Below are 21,097 nucleotides of genomic sequence, written 5' to 3'. Positions count from 1 at the left end.
TTGGACCCGCTATGCAAAGTTAATGTAATAAAACATACACTAATACTGCAGCGCATCTGTGTCTGATGCAGCAAGAAGTCTGAGCTCTGCCTGAGCAGCTGTGTGACTGGAGTCCACACTGACTTGATTGGGTGCCTCTGACTTAAATTATACACTTTTTGCAAACAATGAAGTACATGTTGTGGACATCAAAGACATGCAATGACAGGAATTGTGCCCAGAAATTGCACGTAAAGTTCCAGACCAGAAACTAAATATGCCCACAAAGCTATTCACACTCACTTGTTGGTTCCTTAATGCATAATGGAGTCTATTAAATATGCAATAGCACTATGTAAACAAAAACAATATATACCTTAATTTAAACATATTTGATTGTCCTGGCTGTTGTGGCTAGGTGGATTGAGCAACAGTTGCTGGTTCGATTCCCAGTTAGGTCCATGCCTGTGTTGTGAGTAGGTTCCCGTGTGCAGGGCACTGGGTCACGCAAGAGGCAACCACACATTGATGTTTCTGACCCTGTCTTTCTCCCTCCCTTCCTCTCTCTAAAAATAAATTAATAAAATCTTTTTAAAAATACCTGATTGCTTAAAAATGCAAACTGTTATCTAGCCTTCAAGTAGTTGCATGCAATCCTTTTGCAGCTGGAGGGTCTTGCCTGCCTGTTGATGCCAGTGCACTATTTCTGAAGCTCAGTGAATCCCATTGTAAAGAAGAGGATACGCTGACATGGACAACCTGGGAAATTTTACCACACAAGTAACATAGTTACCTCATCATACATATGAAACATATCTGACAATAATGTCGGACTCACCTTTGAAAATAAAAAAAGATGCATAATATAAACATAAATGGAAGTCTGTTGGGAGATGTTCTGTCTGGTTTCAGGGGCTATAGCCCATGGCTACGGCTGAGTGAAAAGGCCTTGGGGACATGAGCCACTAAGGAGACAGAGCATATCTTCCCAGCAGGAGCACAGCCCCTGCCTTCCTCACTCCCCCTCTTTGGTCAGGGTTGATGACTAATTAGCCAAATATGGGTAAGACCCCTCAAAGGAGGGGTGACCTAAGAGAGGCACTGTTGTGAAGGACCATCAGGAAAGGACTTAGGGGTCTTCAGAGAAGGGGCAGAAAGACCCTCACACCTTGGCTTTGTCATATAGCCTGAGTCCTCAGTCTTTCTGTAGAAGTCTCTTATCTCTTGGCTGCTTTGCTCTCCCCACCTGAGCCTGGCAACTGTGCCAGAGGCAGCTGAATTTCATTACCTCTATTGATTCTCAAAAGGGCTGTGGTTTGTGCCTTCATTAATTTCATGTAGTGAAGTGAATTTGGGGATGTTTTATGGTCACCCAGAGATGCTGCACTGGGGAATCCATATGGGAAGCCCTGGAGCCACATTGTCCCATGTGGGGTCTGTGTGGACTGCAGCTGATATGGGGCATGAGAGAAGCCCCATTTATTTTTCACAGGCACCCGAGGCAGGTCTGAGGTGTCTGGCCTGTGCACGGCACCCACGGGAGATACTGGTGGTAGAGCTACTGCCTTCGGAACGAGCACCAAGGCCAGGATAAAAGCTGCTGGTCACCCATACTTTACACAGGAGGAAAGTGAGGCCCATTAAGTGTACTGTGTTCCTTTAATCTGACTTCTTCCCTTTGGCCTGCAGGAGGTCTTGAGGCTCAACAAATATCCATCCATCCTCTTACTACCCGGTGCACCTTCAAATGCTGCTGCAGGCAGCCAACCCCAGACATTAGACCATAAAAATGGGTGAACTCTAACAAGTAAGGCTTTTTATTATATTACTAAAATATGAACTTACAAAGTTGATGATATATGTTAATAATGCCAAATATTCTTTAACATATATAATATGTATCCATTACACTGTGTATAATAAAGGAAAATCACAATGATTAGGTCATAGTTTCCACTATTAAAAAATTATTCCATAAAGCATAAATTACTTCTTTTAGGAGTCAAAGTGGGTGACATTGCAACATGTATCTTTGCTGCTTCACTATTTGTTACAGGAGAAGAGCCCCAAATCATGAAAGAATAGGTAAGTTGGTGAGCACACATTTAACTACGTTTAACTAAAAACACATCAGTAGCACGTACACTCCTGCAACATGCTCATCATGAATCCTTACGGAATGCAATTGAAAAGAACGCGTACAACTTCAGGAAGAGATCAAATTCATAAAAAATGAACAAATCAGTATTTTGCTAATGTGGGGAAATGCAACCCTCATACACTATGAATAAAAAGGCATAAAGGGCCCTAGCCCTTGAACTCCTGGAATGAAAAGTAATTTTTGCTTTGTGGAATAATTGTTTTTAATAGTGGAAAATATGACCTAATCATTGGGATTGTTTCATTGTACACAGTGCAATAGGTACACTGTAATAGGTACATTATATACTATAAAGTATACATATTATATACTTTCAAGAATAATCTGCATTATTAGCACACTTCATTAACTTTGTAAGGCATACATTTAGTAATATGATAAGTATGGCTTAGTTGGTGGGAGTAGTATCCCAAAGCTGAAACGTTGGAGGACTGCCTCCGGATCAGGGCTCATTTCCAGGAGAGGAAAACGATACCCAAACCAGGCATTTCAGACCCCTGGTCCGGGCAGGCAACCAATCAACGTGTCTCTCCTTCCCCTCCTGTCTCTCAAAACGCGGTGAAATAAAATGTCCTTGGGTAAGGATAAAAAAAAAAAATCCCAAAAGAGTCCATAAAGACATGGTGAGTTTAATAACACATTGTTAGGTTCTTCAAAAAAGAAACATTAAACTTATGACACAGGCCCGCACGGAGAACACTGGTAAAACATTAAAGTCAGATGTTTTTCCTCAGCAAGGTTTCTTCAGTGTCATCATACTGAAAAAAATAAAACATTTCCTAAAATCGATCCATTTACACTGAGAACTCTCCAAGGTCAAAAAGGTATAAATTTATCCCTAAAGATTAGCTACATTCACTTCACACTCAAAGCCTTTAACCAGTGTGAAGTGTGTTTAGGATGGTGATGACTATGAGGTAGGAGATTTCCCACATTTTATGTCCACATAAAGCGTATCTCCAGTGTGAACTCCCTGAGCACAGGACAAAGGATGGAAGACGCATTTCCCATATCCACTGTACTCATAAGGCCTTTTACCAGAGTGAAATATCTGAATATAATGGAGCTTACTGCTACAATAAAAAAAATTCCTCATATTGTCTACACGCATAAACCCTTTTTCCTGTGTAAGCTCTCAGAAGATAACAGAAGAAATGGCTAGAAAATAAAAGATTTCCCAAACTTCCTTGAATTATAAGAACTTAGTCATTGAGAACTAAGGACAATGACAGCCACAGTTACCGGTAAAGGATTTTCCACATTCACTGCAAGCATGAGGCCATTCCCCCGGGTGAACTCTCTGATGAGAATATAGGTTACTGATAAAAAAAATTTCTCATATTCCCTGCAGCCATAAGGCCATTCTCCTAAGTAAACTCTCCAACAACGACGAAGGTTAATGTTACAGATGTTTTCTAACATTCACTGCACTCAGAAGGCCTTTCTCCAGCGTGAACTCTATGATGTTTGCGGAGGGCAGAATTGCTAGTAAAAGATTTCCCACATTCACCACACTCATAAGGGCTTTTTCCAGCATGGACTTTCCGATGATTGTACAGGGCAGAGCTACTGATATAGGATTTGCCACAATCACTGCACTCATAAGGCCTTTCTCCAGTGTGAACTCTATGATGTTTGCGGAGGGCAGAATTGCTAGTAAAAGATTTCCCACATTCACCACATTCATAAGGGCTTTCTCCGGTGTGGACTTTCTGATGATTATACAGGGCAGAGCTACTGATATAGGATTTGCCACAATCACCGCACTCATAAGGCCTGTCTCCAGTGTGAACTCTGTGATGTTTGCGGAGGGCAGAATTGCTAGTAAAAGATTTCCCACATTCACTACACTCATAAGGCCTTTCCCCTTTGTGAGCTCTCCGATGATAACAGAGGGCAGAACTGCTGGTAAAAGATTTCCCACATTCACTGCACTCATAAGGCCTTTCTCCAGTGTGAACTCTGTGATGTTTCCGGAGGTCAGAGTTCCAGGTAAATGATTTCCCACATACACGGCACTCGTAAGGCCTATCTCCAGTGTGAACTCTCTGATGATAAAGTAGGTCAGAGCTAGTGGTAAAACATTTCCCACATGCACCACATTCAAAAGGCCTTTCTCCAGTATGAACTCTGTAATGTTTGCGGAGGGCAGAATTGCTAGCAAAAGATTTCCCACATGCACCGCACTCATAAGGCCTTTCTCCAGTATGAACTTTCTGATGAGTATACAGGGCAGAGCTACTGATAAAGAATTTCCCACATTCACTGCACTCATAAGGCCTTTCTCCAGTGTGAATTCTGTGATGTTTACAGAGGGCAGAACTATTGGTGAAAGATTTCCCACATTCACTGCATTCATAAGGCCTTTCTCCAGTGTGAACTCTGTGATGTTTACGGAGGGCAGAGCTCCAGGTAAAAGATTTCCCACATTCACTGCACTCATAAGGCCTTTCTCCAGTGTGAACTCTCTGATGATAAAGGAGGTCAGAGCTAGTGGTAAAACATTTCCCACATGTACCACACTCATAAGGCCTTTCCCCAGTGTGAACTCTCTGGTGTTTATGGAGGCCAGAGCCACTGATAAAAGACTTTCCACATTCACCACACAGAAAAGGCCTTTCTCCTGTGTGAACTCTGTGATGTTTATGGAGGTTAGAATTAGTAGTAAAAGATTTCCCACATTCACCACACTGAAAAGGCCTTTCTCCACTGTGAACTAAGTGATGGTTACGGAGAGCTGAATTAGTAGTAAAAGATTTCCCACATTCACCACACTGAAAAGTCCTTTCTCCAGTATGAACTCTGTGATGTTTACGGAGGTCAGAATTACTAATATAAGATTTGCCACATTCACTGCACTCATAAGGCCTTTCTCCAGTGTGAACTCTGTGATGATTACGAAGGGTAGAGCCACTGGTAAAAGATTTCCTACATTCCCTGCACTCATATGGCTTTTCCCCTGAGTGAACTTTCTGATGGTAACGAAGACCAGAGATTCCTAGAAAACATTTTTCACATTCACGGCATGCATAACATCGTCTTCCAGTTTGGACAGCTTGGTCTGGAAGAAGTGTGTGTTTGCAGCCAATGGCTTTCTTACATTCGTTTTTTGTGTGAACAATATTTCTCCTTTGAAAATCCTCCCCGGATGTTGACATTTCATTTGCTCTTTCCCTGGTGTTAGTAGCCTGTTGTTGGAAAATTCCTGAGTTGGTAAAATTGATCTGCTCAAGCTCCTGGAAGGTAAAAGTCTTTTCGGACACATTGGAAATGCAGCCCTTCACCAGTGAGGCCCTGTCCACACCTCCTACAAGAGACTCCTGTCTCAAGTGCTGCTCCTGGTGCTGGTGATGCTTTGCAATGAAACAAAATTGTTTTGCACATGCTCCACACCTCAGCAGTTTCTGTCTCTGCTCAGCTCCCTGCTGGTCAACCAAGAGAAAAATTTCTCTTAAGACACACTCACAACTCTCACAGGGGTGGCTCTTCTTGGAAGACAAAGCTGCTTTGGGATCCTTTGCCTGCGACACTCTTACAGAAAGGTTCTGTTCAGTGGGAGCCTCCACATCTGCTGCTCCACAGCAGCAACCTGAACAGGGCAGAGGGAGATAAAGGGAAGAAAAAAATAGGACAACTGTAATAGCATAATCAATAAAATATACAAAAATAGTGAAAAGGAAAAGAAATGAGACGCAGCTGGTGTGGCTCAGTGTATTCACTGCTGGCCTCCAAAGCAGAGGGTGGCATGTCTGATACCTGCTCAGGGCACATGCGTGGGTTAAGGGCCAGGTCCCCAGTTGGGGGCATGTGACAGGGGACCACACATTGGTGTTTCTCTACTTCTGTTTCTCTCTCCCTTACCCCCACTAATGATAAATAAATAAAATCTTCACAGAAAAGAAATGAACAATGAGACATTACACCTGACACTACAAAGCACACAGCAACATAAGAGATATTTGCAGGTGACATGACCCAACATACAGAACATTGTCAACATTCCACTATAAACATCTGAAATTATAAACAGATTCCATGAAAATCCAGCATACAGAACAAACATTACAACATCAGTTCCGTATTTATAGTCTAACAATAAAAGCTTTTCAGAGAAATTAAGAAAGTAATCAAATTCACAACATCATCAGAACCAACAAAATACTCAGGAATAAATTCTACAAAGGAGGTGAAAGACCTGTACACTGCACCCTCTAAAACATTGATGATCCCTGGCTGGTGTAGCTCAAGGGACTGTGTGCCAAACTGCAAATCAAATGGTCAACAGTTTGATTCCCAGTCAGGTCAAATAGCTGGGTTGCAGACCAGGTCCCTGGTGGGGGGCACAGGACAGGAAACCACACACTAATGCTTCTCTCCTTTCTTTCTCCTGAGCTTCCCCTCTCTCAAAAAGTAAATAAATCAAGTCTTTTTTAAAAAGACAGTGATGGAAGAAGTTAAAGAAAACATAAATAGGACTTCCGGACAAGATGGAGGCATAGGTAGACACACTGCGCCTCCTCGCACAACCAAAAGATGTACAACAACAATTTCAAAACAAAAAACAAACAGAACTGGCAGAAAATCTTACTGTATGGAAGTCTGACAACCAAGGAGATAAAGAAGACACATTCATCTAGACCGGTAGGATGAGTGGATATGGGCAGCCGGGCAGAGAGCACACAAGGTAAGGCTGTGACTGGTTGACCCAGTGAGATGGCGGATTGTGGAGCAGGGAGGGCAAGGCTGCAGCTGCAGCGAGGCAGCAGCTGGCAGACCCGGCCACAGACCACACAACCCAGAGTTCCAGTGCAAGGATATAAAGCCTCAAACCACTGACGGAAAACACCCATGGGGGTTGAGGCAGCAGCAGGAGAAACTCCCAGCCTCACAGGAAAGTCCCCTGGAGACACCCACAGGGTCCTAGAACCTACAAAAACCCACCCACGCGGGAAGCAGCACCAGAAGGGCCCAATTTGATTGCGGGTAGCAGAGGGAGTGACTAAAAACCTGCAGAGAGTAGAGCAAGTGCCATTGCTCCCTCTTGGACCCCTCCCCTACATACAGTGTCACAGTGCAGTGACGAGCATTACCCCGCCCCCATTAACACCTAAGGCTCTGCCCCTTTACATAAAAGGCCCGTCAAGACAAAAAAAAAAAAAAAAAATTGGCCCAAATGAAAGAACACATCAAAGCTCCAGGAAAAATACAAATAAGCAACAAAGAGATAGCCAACCTATCAGATGCACAGTTCAAAACACTGGTAATCAGGAAGCTCACAGAATTGGTTGAATTTGGTCACAAATTAGATGAAAAAATGAAGGTTATGGTAAGAGAAACAAAGGAAAATGTACAGGGAACCAATAGTGATGCGAAGGAAACTGGGACTCAAATCAACACTGTGGACCAGAAGGATGAAAGAAACATCCAACCAGAAAAGAAGGAAGAAACAAGAATTCAAAAAAATGAGGAGAGGCTTAGGAACCTCCAGGACATCTTTCAACGTTCCAACCTCCGAATCTTAGGGGTGCCAGAAGGAGAAGAGGAAGAACAAAAAATTGAAAACTTATTTGAACAAATAATGAAGGAGAACTTGCCCAATCTGGCAAAGGATATAGACTTCCAGGAAGTCCAGGAAGCTCAGAGAGTCCCAAAGAAGTTGGACCCAAGGAAGCACACACCAAGGCACATCATAATTACATTACCCAAGATTAAAGAGAAGGAGAGAATCTTAGAAGCAGCAAGAGAAAAGGACACGGTTACCTACAAAGGAGTTCCCATAAGACTGTCAGCTGATTTCTCCAAAGAGACCTTACAGGCAAGAAGGGACTGGCAAGAAGTATTCCAAGTCATGAAAGACAAGGACGTACATCCAAGATTGCTCTATCCAGCAAAGCTTTCATTTAGAATGAAGGGAAGGTAAAGAGCTTCTCAGATAAGGTCAAGTTAAAGGAGTTCATCATCACCAAGCCCTTACTATATGAAATGTTAAAGGGAATTACCTAAGAAAAAGAAGATAAAAAATATGAACAGTAAAATGGTAGCAAACTCACCATTATTAACAACCACACCTAAAACAAAAACAAAAGCAAACTAAGCAAACAACTAGAACAGGAACAGAATCACAGAAATGGAGATCACATGGAGGGTTACAACAGGGGAGTGGGAGGGGGAGAGGTGGGAACAGGTACAGAGAATAAGTAGCATAAATGGTAGGTAGAAAATAGACAGAGGGAGGGTAAGAATAGTATAGGAAATGTAGAAGACAAAGAACTTACACGTATGACCCATGGACATGAAGTAAAGAAGGGGAGTGTAGGTGGGAGAGGGTGTGCAGGATGGAGGGGAGTGAAGGAGGAAAATGGGACAACTGTAATAGCATAATCAATAAAATACATTAGAAAAAAAAGAAAACATAAATAGGAAGACATCCTGTGTTCATGGATTTCAAAACTTAATATTGTTAACACGCCTATAGTACCCCCAAGCAATCTATAGACTAAATGCAATCCCGATCACAATTCCAACAGGATTTCACACAAGTTTTTTTTTTTTTTTTATTGTGAAAGGTAGGAAACATGAAAAAACCTCAAAGAACAAAAGCAATCTGGACATGACTGATAAAATTCTCTTGAAAATAATAAAAAATTAAATGTCAGTCTTGAAATCCTAAAACTACTTCAAGACAACATATAGAAAAAGCTTTGGAGATTTCTATTGGAAATAACTTCCCTCATGTGACACCAACTAACAGACAAAGAGCAAAAACAAACAATCCTAACTACAAAAAGCAAATAATCTTCTGCACATCGCAACAATTAACAAAATGACAACGACAGCTACAGGATGGGGGCAAATTCTTAGAAACCATGTGAAGGTCTCCCTTGGATATCATTGTTCAGTTCAGAGCACCACCATAAAGCAAGTATTTCCACACAGGAAAAAGTCACACAAATTCTTTTTATTTCCCAATGAATAAAGAAGTTATGTTCAAAAGTTTATTGCTGAAAATTGCTAACCAGCATCTCAGCCTGCTATTAAAATGGCAGTAGTACATTTGCTCAATGAAGCGTTTCCTAAAATATTGAATTAGTGAAACTGCACAGTACAATAAAGCGAAGTGCGAAAAGACACGCACCCGAATCGGATGAGAAATTTATAAAATATACAAGGTATTGAAAAGACTGTTTAGCCCACCCTGGCCAGTAGCTCAGACGGTTAGGGAAAACCTTCTGATACTCAAAGGTTCACAGGCCCATCCTCAAAACACACAGGAATCAATCATAAATAAGTAGAACATCAAATCAATGTTTCTCTGTCTCTCCAAATATCAATAAACACAAATTAAAAGAAACAAACTAATCATTAGCCCCAAAACATGGTGAAATGCACGACTATAGTGTAGAGACATTTGTGCAAAAAGTATGTACAAAGGACTAACAGGAATACAAAAAATGCATTTCCTCATTAATCAAGACGGAATCTGCTTCCCTGCAAGACCACCAACCACAAATGCTTCCCACTGAGGGTTCAGCAGAGCAGGTATTGGGGCTGCAGGGAGAGAAGAGGGCAGCCTGACACGTCCAGGATCTGCCTAGAAAAGTGGAGACGCAAGCAGTACCCACAGTCCTCACCTGTGAGGACTGAGTGCACCCTAGGAACAGAGGGCACAGGGGAAACGCAAACCCTACTCACGGTCACGGGAGACAGTGAGGGTCTTACCCAGCGAGGATATAAGAGCGAAATTCTCCAGCATCACATGGAGGTACAGGCGTCTCTGAGCCGCATTCAGGAGGCTCCATTCTGTCCTAGAGAAGTACACGGCCACATCCTCAAAGGTCACCTTAACCTGTCAGAATTGATACAAATGAATCTGGGACAGTCTGTCTCTCAGACCCTGCAAACCTTCTCTATACAAAGTTCCCCACATTCAACCTGCCCCCAGTTCAGAGTGGACAACCCCTTGAGTCCCAGGAACGACGTGACTCAGATTCACACTGGTGAATGCAGACACACAAAGGACCCCAAGGTTCCCGGGTCCTCCCGGCTCAGGCGTCTCTGCACCTGTTCACAGGGCGGCCACTCTGCAGGTCACCCTTCCATAACCCGCCAGATTCTGGCTGTCCCCGACGCCCTCGCACCCAAGCTGCAGGGCTCTGTGGTGTGAGGGGGAGGGCCCGGGGGAGGCCACTCACCTCAGCCAGATGCCTCCACGCGGCCTCAGCCATCCGACTCTGTGGGCGGAGCGGGGCGCCAGCAGCGGCCAAAGTGAGTGTCCCTGGTATTGCAAGCTCCTGTCTCCGCCCTGGCGCCTCGCTCCCGGGCAGCATCACCTGGCATCACACATGCTGTGGTGACCATTACTTTCCCACCTTCTCCATTGGATTTTGAGATCCAAGATCCTGACTTAGCTATAGCAGACACAGGCAGGAGAGGAAATGCCCGCCACTGCTGACCAGAGTCCCGTCCTACTCGAGTGTCCAAACGGAAATGCCTTTACTGAGTGTTTATTGGCTCATTGTCCTGGTATGCCTCTCTGCCTTCTGGGTAATGTAGTTCTTACACTCCAAGACTGGGATGCTGTATTCCCCTCCTGACTCCAGGAGTGGATTTACCTACCCAAAGGATATTCTCTGAATAGGAAATGTGCTCTGTCGCCCCCCAGTGGGCATCACTTCTTGGGCGAGGTAGTCTCTGGCAGGCCTGCACGTCCTCCCTCTTTTTTTGTTTTTTTTAAAGCAGCTAGTTTTTCATAGCTTTCTTAAGGATCTGCACCACTTTCTGATCTTCAGGCATCCTGTCTCTTCTTGATTCAGGCCATCTGGCATGTGGCTCCTTCAAGCAGAAGGTGGTTGTGGGAGGTTACGCCAGTCCCTATGGCTACCGTCCTGCCTCAGTTGGACCCGCTATGCAAAGTTAATGTAATAAAACATACACTAATACTGCAGCGCATCTGTGTCTGATGCAGCGAGAAGTCTGAGCTCTGCCTGAGCAGCTGCGTGACTGGAGTCCACACTGACTTGATTGGGTGCCTCTGACTTAAATTATACACTTTTTGCAAACAATGAAGTACATGTTGTGGACATCAAAGACATGCAATGACAGGAATTGTGCCCAGAAATTGCACGTAAAGTTCCAGACCAGAAACTAAATATGCCCACAAAGCTATTCACACTCACTTGTTGGTTCCTTAATGCATAATGGAGTCTATTAAATATGCAATAGCACTATGTAAACAAAAACAATATATACCTTAATTTAAACATACTTGATTGTCCTGGCTGTTGTGGCTAGGTGGATTGAGCAACAGTTGCTGGTTCGATTCCCAGTCAGGTCCATGCCTGTGTTGTGAGTAGGTTCCCGTGTGCAGGGCACTGGGTCACGCAAGAGGCAACCACACATTGATGTTTCTGACCCTGTCTTTCTCCCTCCCTTCCTCTCTCTAAAAATAAATTAATAAAATCTTTTAAAAAATACCTGATTGCTTAAAAATGCAAACCGTTATCTAGCCTTCAAGTAGTTGCATGCAATCCTTTTGCAGCTGGAGGGTCTTGCCTGCCTGTTGATGCCAGTGCACTATTTCTGAAGCTCAGTGAATCCCATTGTAAAGAAGAGGATACGCTGACATGAACAACCTGGGAAATTTCACCACACAAGTAACATAGTTACCTCATCATACATATGAAACATATCTGACAATAATGTCGGACTCACCTTTGAAAATAAAAAAAGATGCATAATATAAACATAAATGGAAGTCTGTTGGGAGATGTTCTGCCTGGTTTCAGGGGCTGTAGCCTTTTGTCCCATGGCTAGGGCTGAGTGAAAAGGCCTTGGGGACATGAGCCACTAAGGAGACAGAACATATCTTCCCAGCAGGAGTGCAGCCCCTGCCTCACTCACTTCCCTCTCCTTGGTCAGGGCTGATGACTAGTTAGCCAAAGATGGGTAAGGCCCTTCAAAGGAGGGGTGACCTAAGAGAGGCACTGTTGTGAAGGGCCATCAGGAAAGGACTTAGGGGTCTTCAGAGAAGGGGCAGAAAGACCCCCACCCCTTGGCTTTGTCATAGCCTGAGTCCTCGGTCTTTCTGTAAAAGTCTCCTATCTCTTGGCTGCTTTGCTCTCCCCACCTAACTGAGCCTGGCAACTGTGCCAGATGCAGCTCCGGCCTTGTACTGAAATAGACAGCTCTGGGGTGCAAATCTGACCAGAGAAGAACATACATTCTTTCCTCTGAGGCTTGCTCTGTCGTGTAGCTTGAAACAGACACTTGAGCTAAAGCCAACCCTGACCAGAGACAATCCCTGTGCTTCTCCGAGTATGAACTGTAAATGATGTCGGCAGCATTTTGAGCATTGGCTGATGGGCTTATGTGCATACTATGTATGTCTGTGTGAGCCGAACTCAATAAAAACGCAGGGAAGAAGGTATTCAGTACCTTTCTCCTTTGAAGAACGGTCACCTTTCCTCCCCAAGCAAATCCTGCATTGTGCATTTTTATTCTTATCCGTGACGACCCAGGAGAGTTGTACAGGTTGAGCCCTGCCAGCAGAATTCTATTTATTTGTAATTTAAATATCAATTGAGAATAATTAATTTTTGAAAAACTAGGAGAGTTCAATTCTGACAAAGTTATTGGTATTTCTATTCATGTGAAAATGGTATAGTAATTATAACAACACAGAACTTGTGAGATAATGGTTAGTATGACATTTCAATGTGAAAATGTAACAAGGAACATTAGGGTACCGAAAACTGGAAAACCCCCACTAACTTGGCTAGGGGAATAGGAAGTGGAGCAGAGCCATTGACAGTTGCTTGCATATCTAAAGAAATTAGCAAGTGATTTAGCCGTGCCTGTGGCTGTCTAAGTCAGGGATGTGGTTATGACACTAACTCAGCGTGCCTAACCCTAAACCTAACCCTACCTCCCTGGGCCCTGTCTGCCAGACTAACAAATAGCACATGAGAAAGGCAGGAAATACAGGGAAGGGCAGATAAACCTTTTGTGGAAGGAGTAAGAAATGGGGTGAAGGAGGAAGACCCACACAAGTGTGGGGCAGCCATTGCTCTCCTGACTATGCCGCTTGGGAAGGAGAAGCCACTTGTCCATGTAGCATCTCAGCAGGGGTCGTGGCCACACAGGTTGAAAGGATGCAAAAGGACTCCTGCCAGCCTGCCACAAGGAAGTGCCATGTGGTTTTGGATTAAGAGCAGGAGCCTAGCTGAGCGTGGACAACTGGGACCAGCTGGAATACAGACAGGAATCTGCCCAGCTAAGCTACACACTTCTATTTCTCTTCCTGGGAGACAGGACCCATGACTTGCTTTGGCAAGAGGAGGCAGGACTGTGTGTTTGTGGGTGTTTTTTCTTTTGTTTGTTTCTAAAAGGAGAGTGATTGAATGACAGAATTCTGCCATTATTCTAAACTTGTATAACTTTTAAATACATAGTTCCTTTCCTTTTCAGAAGACTCTGACTTTGGGAGTCACAGGTTTCTTCGGCCTTGGGCAATAGAATGCAGAGGAACAGAACCCACAGTGGCTCTGTCACAATACGATTAGACACATATTCAGGAAGTATATTTAGATAAGTGAAGAAGTACATATTTATCATGAAAGTGGACCCATGTTTAGGTGAGAATTCTTTTACATCACAGGAAAGTAGCTCAGTGGGTGGTGAGAGGATCTATCCGACACACGAAGTTGTGGGTTCAATGCCCAGTCAGGCCATATGTAAGAATCCACCAAGGAATGCATAGATCAATGGGAAAACATATCCATGTCTCATTCCTTCTCTCCTTTCCTCTCCACAAAATACATAACAAACCGATGTTTCTCAACCTCTCTTTCACGTTCTCTTCCCCTCTCTCTAAAAATAAATAAAATCTTTAACATTTTTTTAAATATAGTAATTTTGTAAGCACCTTTTTCCTATTTAAAAATTTAAATCACTTATTTCCTGTTTCTCAGATTGCAGTAGGTGTCCAGGTCCGGGTCTCAAATCGTCATTCACTATCCGGACTGGCTGAGGTGGTGGCAGGTTTTACAAGAATGAAAGTTTATGACACCCTGGATCCAAGACAACTCCTCGGGCTGGGTGGGGTCCCTTACGCAATTTCCAATGACTTTGGGAATACGCACTACCAGCCATTCAGCAAAGAAGATCTGAGGTCACAAAGGATGCGGGCTGGATGGCTGCCGCACACCAAGATAGAAGGGACATGCATTAGTACCGCTCTCAGTTTTGCAGTGAAGTCATTTTGCTCATGTCCACAAGCAGGATCAAACTGATTTGAGCTGGTTCTAACACAGGGTGTACAGAGAAGACAGCCTACCAGCTGAATCGGATGATATTTTCACAGCCGAAACTAAACTAAAACAAAGATACAAAACACGGAGAGCACTTGAACCTGCAGATACTGCCTAAAAGCACCAAGGAAACGCACATGTCGCTAGAAAAAAATCCAGAAACAATTTTGAGTGAGAAAAAATGGAACCAAACGTAACAGAAACTGTGGGACTCTGAAGTTTATTGAAACGGGGATCTGAAAGAGAAACGGACTTACCTCCATTCATGAGGATGCTCTGCTTGGAAGTGTCTGAGCCACAGGACACCCAATGATGTGTGACCCTAGAGTAAGTACTATGATGAAACCTTTCACTGCATCCCCAGGAAATGCAATAAGCCGACAAGCCACAGGGGGGCATCAGGAGCATTTCCACAGACTCGCCACCACAGACCATCCTGTTGTCTGAAAGCTGGTGAACATCTAGGGCAATGTGTTGCTGCTACACGCTATGTCAACACAAATCGGCCACACTGAGGAGCTGTACCCACTCCCTTATTCCTGGGACATTATCATCCAGAGTCAGGCCCAAGCTCATCTTTGACAAGAGGCACAACTCTGATGAGGAACTCCTGACAGTGAGTGGGAGCGCCAACTATCCCCTCTCAGTGAAGGTAATTCAATCAATTTACACAAAACAATCTGGCCATGGAGTCAACCTACTGAACCACAGCTACCCTCAGACCAAGGTGAGCCTCTGAGACATGAAACATGATGTCCCGGCTTTCCTTCAATTCTTCTAAATTTCTCAGCTCACAACTTTCTGTATCTGTCTGACCTCTCTGCTTTTCCTCAAGTTCTCATGAATGAAAAGGACCAACACTTTGAAGAAGAATCTCAGGCAGGGCAGCCACGCTTCCAGCAGAGGCAGAGCTCAAGTTAATTCTCCCACCTCTTATGTCCTCTCAGGACATACAGTGTCCTGCATGTACCGCACGTGGAGACTTACCTGTTCTCAGGACTAACAGGGCCTTTTCTCCTCTAAATATTAAACTAACGATCGCTTTACAACTCTGTTAACTAATATTAATACCTTTCTGTAGTTTGCTCACTCCATAACGTTTTTGCAGAAATAATCTGCAGTTCCCCTGCAGAAACTGTCACTGCATTTACAGCCAAAAGGGTCATCATTTCCTTGCAAGGAAGAAAAACCCCAAAATCCAAAACTTGCATCTCACGTTCAGATGCCTGCTTTCAAAACCTTCATGAATCCCAACATTGCAATCCTGGCAGCAAATTTAAATTTGGTACGTAACCGTGATGCCCAGGTACATGTCATATTCATAAAAGTTCATCATAGACAGTATCCCAGAAAATTCAGTAAGATATTTCATGTGCGAAAACAATTTTTTCGGTACTTACAACACACACTGACAGACAGGCCAAGCGCTATATTCATGGGCCTATGAGCCATGGTGACACCTCACCCCCTTGCTTTAGGTCTGCCTAGTACCTCCTCCCTCCCCAAGTTCCCTCCACAAAATGGAGTATTCTTGTTCAAATAACTGAGAGAACACATTGAACCTTTGATGTTCAATCTAAATATTTTGCAAGAGAAAAGCAGTTACTTACCTACAGGGGAGTTCTCATAAGGCTGTCAGCTGATTTCTGAAAAGAAACTTTGCAGGTCAGAAGGGATTGGCAAGAAATAGTCATGTTCATGAACAGCAGGGACCTACAGCTACCAAGTGCTCTACCGAGCAAAGCTAACACTTAGAATTAAAGGGCAGATAAAGATCTTCCCAGACAAGAAAAAAGCTAAAGAAGTTCATTATCACCAAGTCATTATTGTATGAAATGTTAAGGGGTTTTCGTTAAGAAAAAGATCAAAACTATGAGCATTAAAATGGCAATAAATACGTTTCTATCAACAATTGACTCCAAAAAAACCCCCAAAACAAAACAACTAAGCAAACAAGAACAGACAGAATCATGGATATACTGTTTTGATGGTTGCCAGATGGGAGGGGTGTGTGTCGGATAATCCATGAAGAGGTGAGAGGAATAAGTACAAATAGGCAGTACAGAGTATCCATGGGAATGTAAAGTACAGTATAGGGTATGGAATAGCCAAAGAACGTACATGCATGACCCATGAACACGAACAATGGTGGGGAGATTTCCTGAGGAAGCAGGGTGTGCTGGATGGAGGAGGGCAAAGGGGGAAAAACTGAGACAACTGTAATAGCATAAAGTATAATTAAAAATAAGAAAATAACCAGCCCTGGCTGGTGTGGCTCAGTGGATTGAGTGCCTACCTGTGAACCAAAGCGTCACCAGTTCATTTCCCAGTCTAGGGCACATGCTTGGGTTGTAGGCCAGGTCCTCAGAAGGGGGCACTCAAGAGGCAACCACACAATATTTCTCTCTCTTTGTCCTCCTTCTCTTCCCCTCTCTAAAAATAAATAAATCTTTAAAAAATAATATTAAAAAAAGAAAATAATAAAAAATCAGACCCTGGAATACTAGTGGCAGTGTTTTTTAGGGTTTTTTGGGTTTTTTTACTTCTATTGATCCTCACACGGGCCACGGTTAGTGACTTCATTAATTCCGTATCAGCCAGTGAAGTGAGTTTTGGAGGGATTTAGAGTCACTCACAAATACTCTGGTGGGGAATTCATACTCAGACCTCAGAGTCCTTAAGCCACCTCCTCCATGTGGGGTTCTCAGAAGCTCCTTTTTTTTTTCCACAAGTACTCAGGACAGAAGGCTCCAGGAATGTAAAGTGCTAGGTGGGCCATTGAAATATTAAGGGGATTGGCTTATAAAGTATATGACTGTCCAACCACTATGCTGTATACCTGACATAAAATAATATTGAATGTACACTGTAATTTAAAAAAAGAACAGATAAAGTATATATTGGGTTCACCAAAAAGTCCTTTTAGCTTTTTCTGTAAAATAAAAGACACATTTTTTATTTTCACCATAACTTCACTTAGATATTTGGATATTTATTTGGATATTTTGAGTATGTCAGCTATCTCTCATGTAGTAACAACATTGATTGCTCTCAATTAATGTTTTGATTTGGTCATGTTCAACTTCAACTGGTCTACCTGACCGTGGGAATCATCTAGCAAGAAATCTCAAGCACAAAACTTATAAAACCCCTTTTGACATGTTTGATCAGTCACAGCACCTTCGCCATGCACTGTACAACTTTGTTTGTATTTTTACCTTTCATGAAATAATAAAGCATAATATGCCAAAAGTGTTGCTTATTTTCTTCCATCTTCATTAATCAACATTAATACATTTCTGTAGTTTACTTAGCCCTAATTCTTTTCTGGAAAACATATGCAGTCCCTATGCAGACACTGTCACTGCATTTACAGGTGAAACAGTCATTATTTTCTGGAAAAACTGAGGAATCCTGGGATCCAAGATCTTTATCTCAAGAATAGATACCCACTTTTCAAACCTCCACAAATGCCAACCTTGCCAGCATCCTGGCATGAAATGCAGATTTGGTAGGTAACCACTCTTTCCAGGTCCATGTCTTATTCTTAGAAGTTTAAAATAGATCCTATCACAGAAAACTCAGTAAGAAACTTTTTGTGGAAAACAACTGTTTTCTGAAGTTGGAACACAAATAGTGACAGAGGCAGAAGGGATATATTCTGAGGGTCTGTGAGCCATGGTGCCACCTCATCTACTTGCTTTAGGGCTGCCTAGTACGTCCCCTCCAGGTCTCCTCTACAAATTGGCGTGGGGCATTCTTGCTCTCATCACTGAGCAAACACAGTGAATCTCTCCATGTTCATTCTAAAAGCTTACTCCATTACAAAAATAGAAACAAACACCAAAAACAAGCATTTTTCTGTCTTTTCTTTTTTTTTAGGTATATTCTGTGTGGCTGAAATACGTTTCACAAAAAATTTTTAAAGGCACTGTTTCATTCATTTTTTAATTGACCTTTCGTATTTTTATAAGTATGTTGGATATGCATTTTTGACCTATGCAGGTCATGAATTACACATGGAATCTGGAATATTATTAACAATTTTTTTAAATTTAATGACTGGAGGGGAGAGAGATACATCAATTTTTTGTCCCACTTATTTATATATTTCATTGATTGATTCTTGTATGTGCCCTGACTGGGGATCAAACCCGCAGCCTTGGTACTGCTGTAACCAACTGAGCAACCGGCCAGGGCTTACTAACATATTTGGTGAAGGTGGGTGTTAAAACTTTCTGATGCATGCCAAAAGATATCGTACAATGCAAAATAGCAAGACAATCAAGCACATAAAGAATCTGAAAGCTAAAGAATAAGGATGACATGGTGATTACCACAGGGGATGTGGGGTAGAAGTAGATAGAAGAGGGGAGGTGGGAAAAATGGCAATGAAAGAAGACTTGAGGTGGTGAACACACAATACACAGCTGACACATTATAGAATTGTTTACTTAAAACTTATAAAATTGTATTATTCAATGTCACCCCCAATGAAGTCAATTAAATACAAAAAAAATTTCAAAAATAAGAATGACATGAGAATTCAGTGAGTGGTGTTTGAACTGTGCCTGACTAACCTGACATCTGGTCTGTACTTAGGGGACCCAACCTGTGACCATGGTGATTATTTTCTTTAGAATGACCCACAGTTAAATTTTTAATTATTTTTTACTTATTGATTTGAGAGACAGAAACATCACGTAGTTGTGGTGTTTACACACTCATTGGTTGTTTTTTATATGGCCCTGACCAGAGATAAAACACTACCTTGGCCTATCGGGATGACACTAACCAACTGAGCTACCCAGGCGGGGCTTACAATTTTTTTATATAGATTGTATTCTAAAACGTGTACTTGTGTCCTGGAGTCTTGAGGAAAAATCTCAGTAGTGGCCAGAGTATACCAACCATTGGGGTGACGGGTTGTGTTCAGAAAAAATCTATATTCAAACGTAAAGATCTGCGGTGCTGACACAGGGAAACTGGAAAGGACTTTCCCTAGAATATGGTCAGGACTGAAGGGAAGACACTGTGGGCACAATTGTATCATGCAGCCACTCTGGACATAGAGGACAGAGACATACGAATAGTAGGTCCCTTGCATGGAGAAGTCACCCAATGAAACCAGGATTTTACAGGTCTCCAGCATCACTTTCTGAATATAAGGTCCCCAAATTCACATGCAGTTGTCCACTCTCCTGCAGGGTGAATGTCAGTGCCAGGTATGGACACCACTCAAAGAGTTGAATTGAGACATTAAAATCACTACAGGGAATGGGATCACATCCTGTGTCCCAAAATGTGAATGAAGGTGCAGAGACCCAGGTCCAAATTACTAAGGTCTCCTGAGGCTCAATTTTTGTGCTGAGCTCAAAGGCAAGGCAAATTGTGCTCCAACTCAAAAAACGGTTCCCCTGGGAAAACGAAAGGAACTGACACTTCATAGTGTTCCAGTGCACACTAAGGGGCAGAGGGTAACTGCTCTGAGATGTCAGGGAAATGGGGAAAAAATCGTAATTGCAACAATAAAAGCAGCAGCTTCAGCCGACCCGCCCTGGTCCTCACAGTGTATGTGTCCCAGTGAGGGTCTCACCAGCACTGGTAGATTGTCCCAAGCTCTGGAGCCAGAGTTCTGGGTTGGAAACTAGCCTCTTAAATCTGACACTTACCTGTTGTGTAAACATGGAGAACCTACTTCCACTTATCTAATCCTGGATTTTCTCAGCACTTCAGTATTAGTTTTCATGTCCCGGGTTGTTCTGAGAATTAAGAGCAAATGCTCAACGAGCTAACCCTGGAATCCTGGCACCTGCAAGCCCTCAGTTTCTTTTATTGATCCCTGGAGGCCAAGGAAAGTGCCATCATCACCTGCTTGTCATTCAGCCAAATGACATTCAGGGAGCTGTAGTGAGTCAACTGGAGATTCCTGGGTGGGAACACTACACTGAGACCCTGCCCATAGCACCTGCCTCCCTTAACGGTGGGTCAGCGGGTTCTTAAAAAGCTCATTTCTTTGTTAAAGGAACCAAAACCCAAAAGGTCTGAGGGCATTAGAGAAAATTAGAAGCACATGCCCCAATGTCTCTATAGGCAAGCTATAGGCACACCTGCCACAAAGGATCACTTTAGCTCTTAACCTCCTCCAACAGCTAAGTGATGGAGACATACCTTACACTCATTTTACACACGCAAATACACACACAAGCTGAAGCCCAGACCAGAAAAAGGGTTCATTTCCCAAAGAGTTTCAATGATATTCGGGAACCTGGGATGCAAATTCAAGGTGCCAGACGCTGGGCATGGGAAGTCTGATCACTGCCCTCCTACTTCCCTCATCAACGGGCTCTGGGACTAAAAATCACCCTACCCATTCTGATGCCATCTGGTTTCCCTGAGACATCTGTTCCAATCCAAGAATCCCCATGATAGCAGACTAGGAAAATGGGAGAGCACAGAAAGGGCTTATTGTATTATTAAATAACTATGAAATTAAATGACTCATGAAAATGATGGAGAATGTTAACAGTGAAAATGAAAACTGAAAGTGTCCACTGTATTTTTCATACTATTAAAAATGTGAAAAATATTAGAATACATCATTCCAATATGAAAAAGATTTATTCCACAAAGCAAAAAAAGGCACAAA

At 42.9% G+C, this 21,097-nt stretch overlaps 1 protein-coding gene across 1 annotated transcript; it reads right to left on the bottom strand.

The window, feature by feature from the left end:
• Positions 1 to 2,749: 2,749 nt before the first annotated feature.
• LOC112313957 (zinc finger protein 418) lies at positions 2,750 to 10,695 on the bottom strand. Its single transcript, XM_024570567.4, has 3 exons — positions 10,333 to 10,695; positions 9,860 to 9,986; positions 2,750 to 5,729 (listed from the first exon to the last, which is right to left on the bottom strand). The coding sequence occupies exons 1-3, from the start codon at positions 10,465 to 10,467 to the stop codon at positions 3,556 to 3,558; spliced, it is 2,436 nt and encodes an 811-aa protein (XP_024426335.2). The 5' UTR covers positions 10,468 to 10,695; the 3' UTR covers positions 2,750 to 3,555.
• Positions 10,696 to 21,097: the final 10,402 nt, after the last annotated feature.

Source organism: Desmodus rotundus, chromosome 12 (assembly GCF_022682495.2).
Source record: "Desmodus rotundus isolate HL8 chromosome 12, HLdesRot8A.1, whole genome shotgun sequence".
Classification (NCBI taxonomy): domain Eukaryota; kingdom Metazoa; phylum Chordata; class Mammalia; order Chiroptera; family Phyllostomidae; genus Desmodus; species Desmodus rotundus.
Note: the sequence above shows the minus strand (reverse complement) of the source record. Positions and strands in the feature narration are given on the sequence as shown.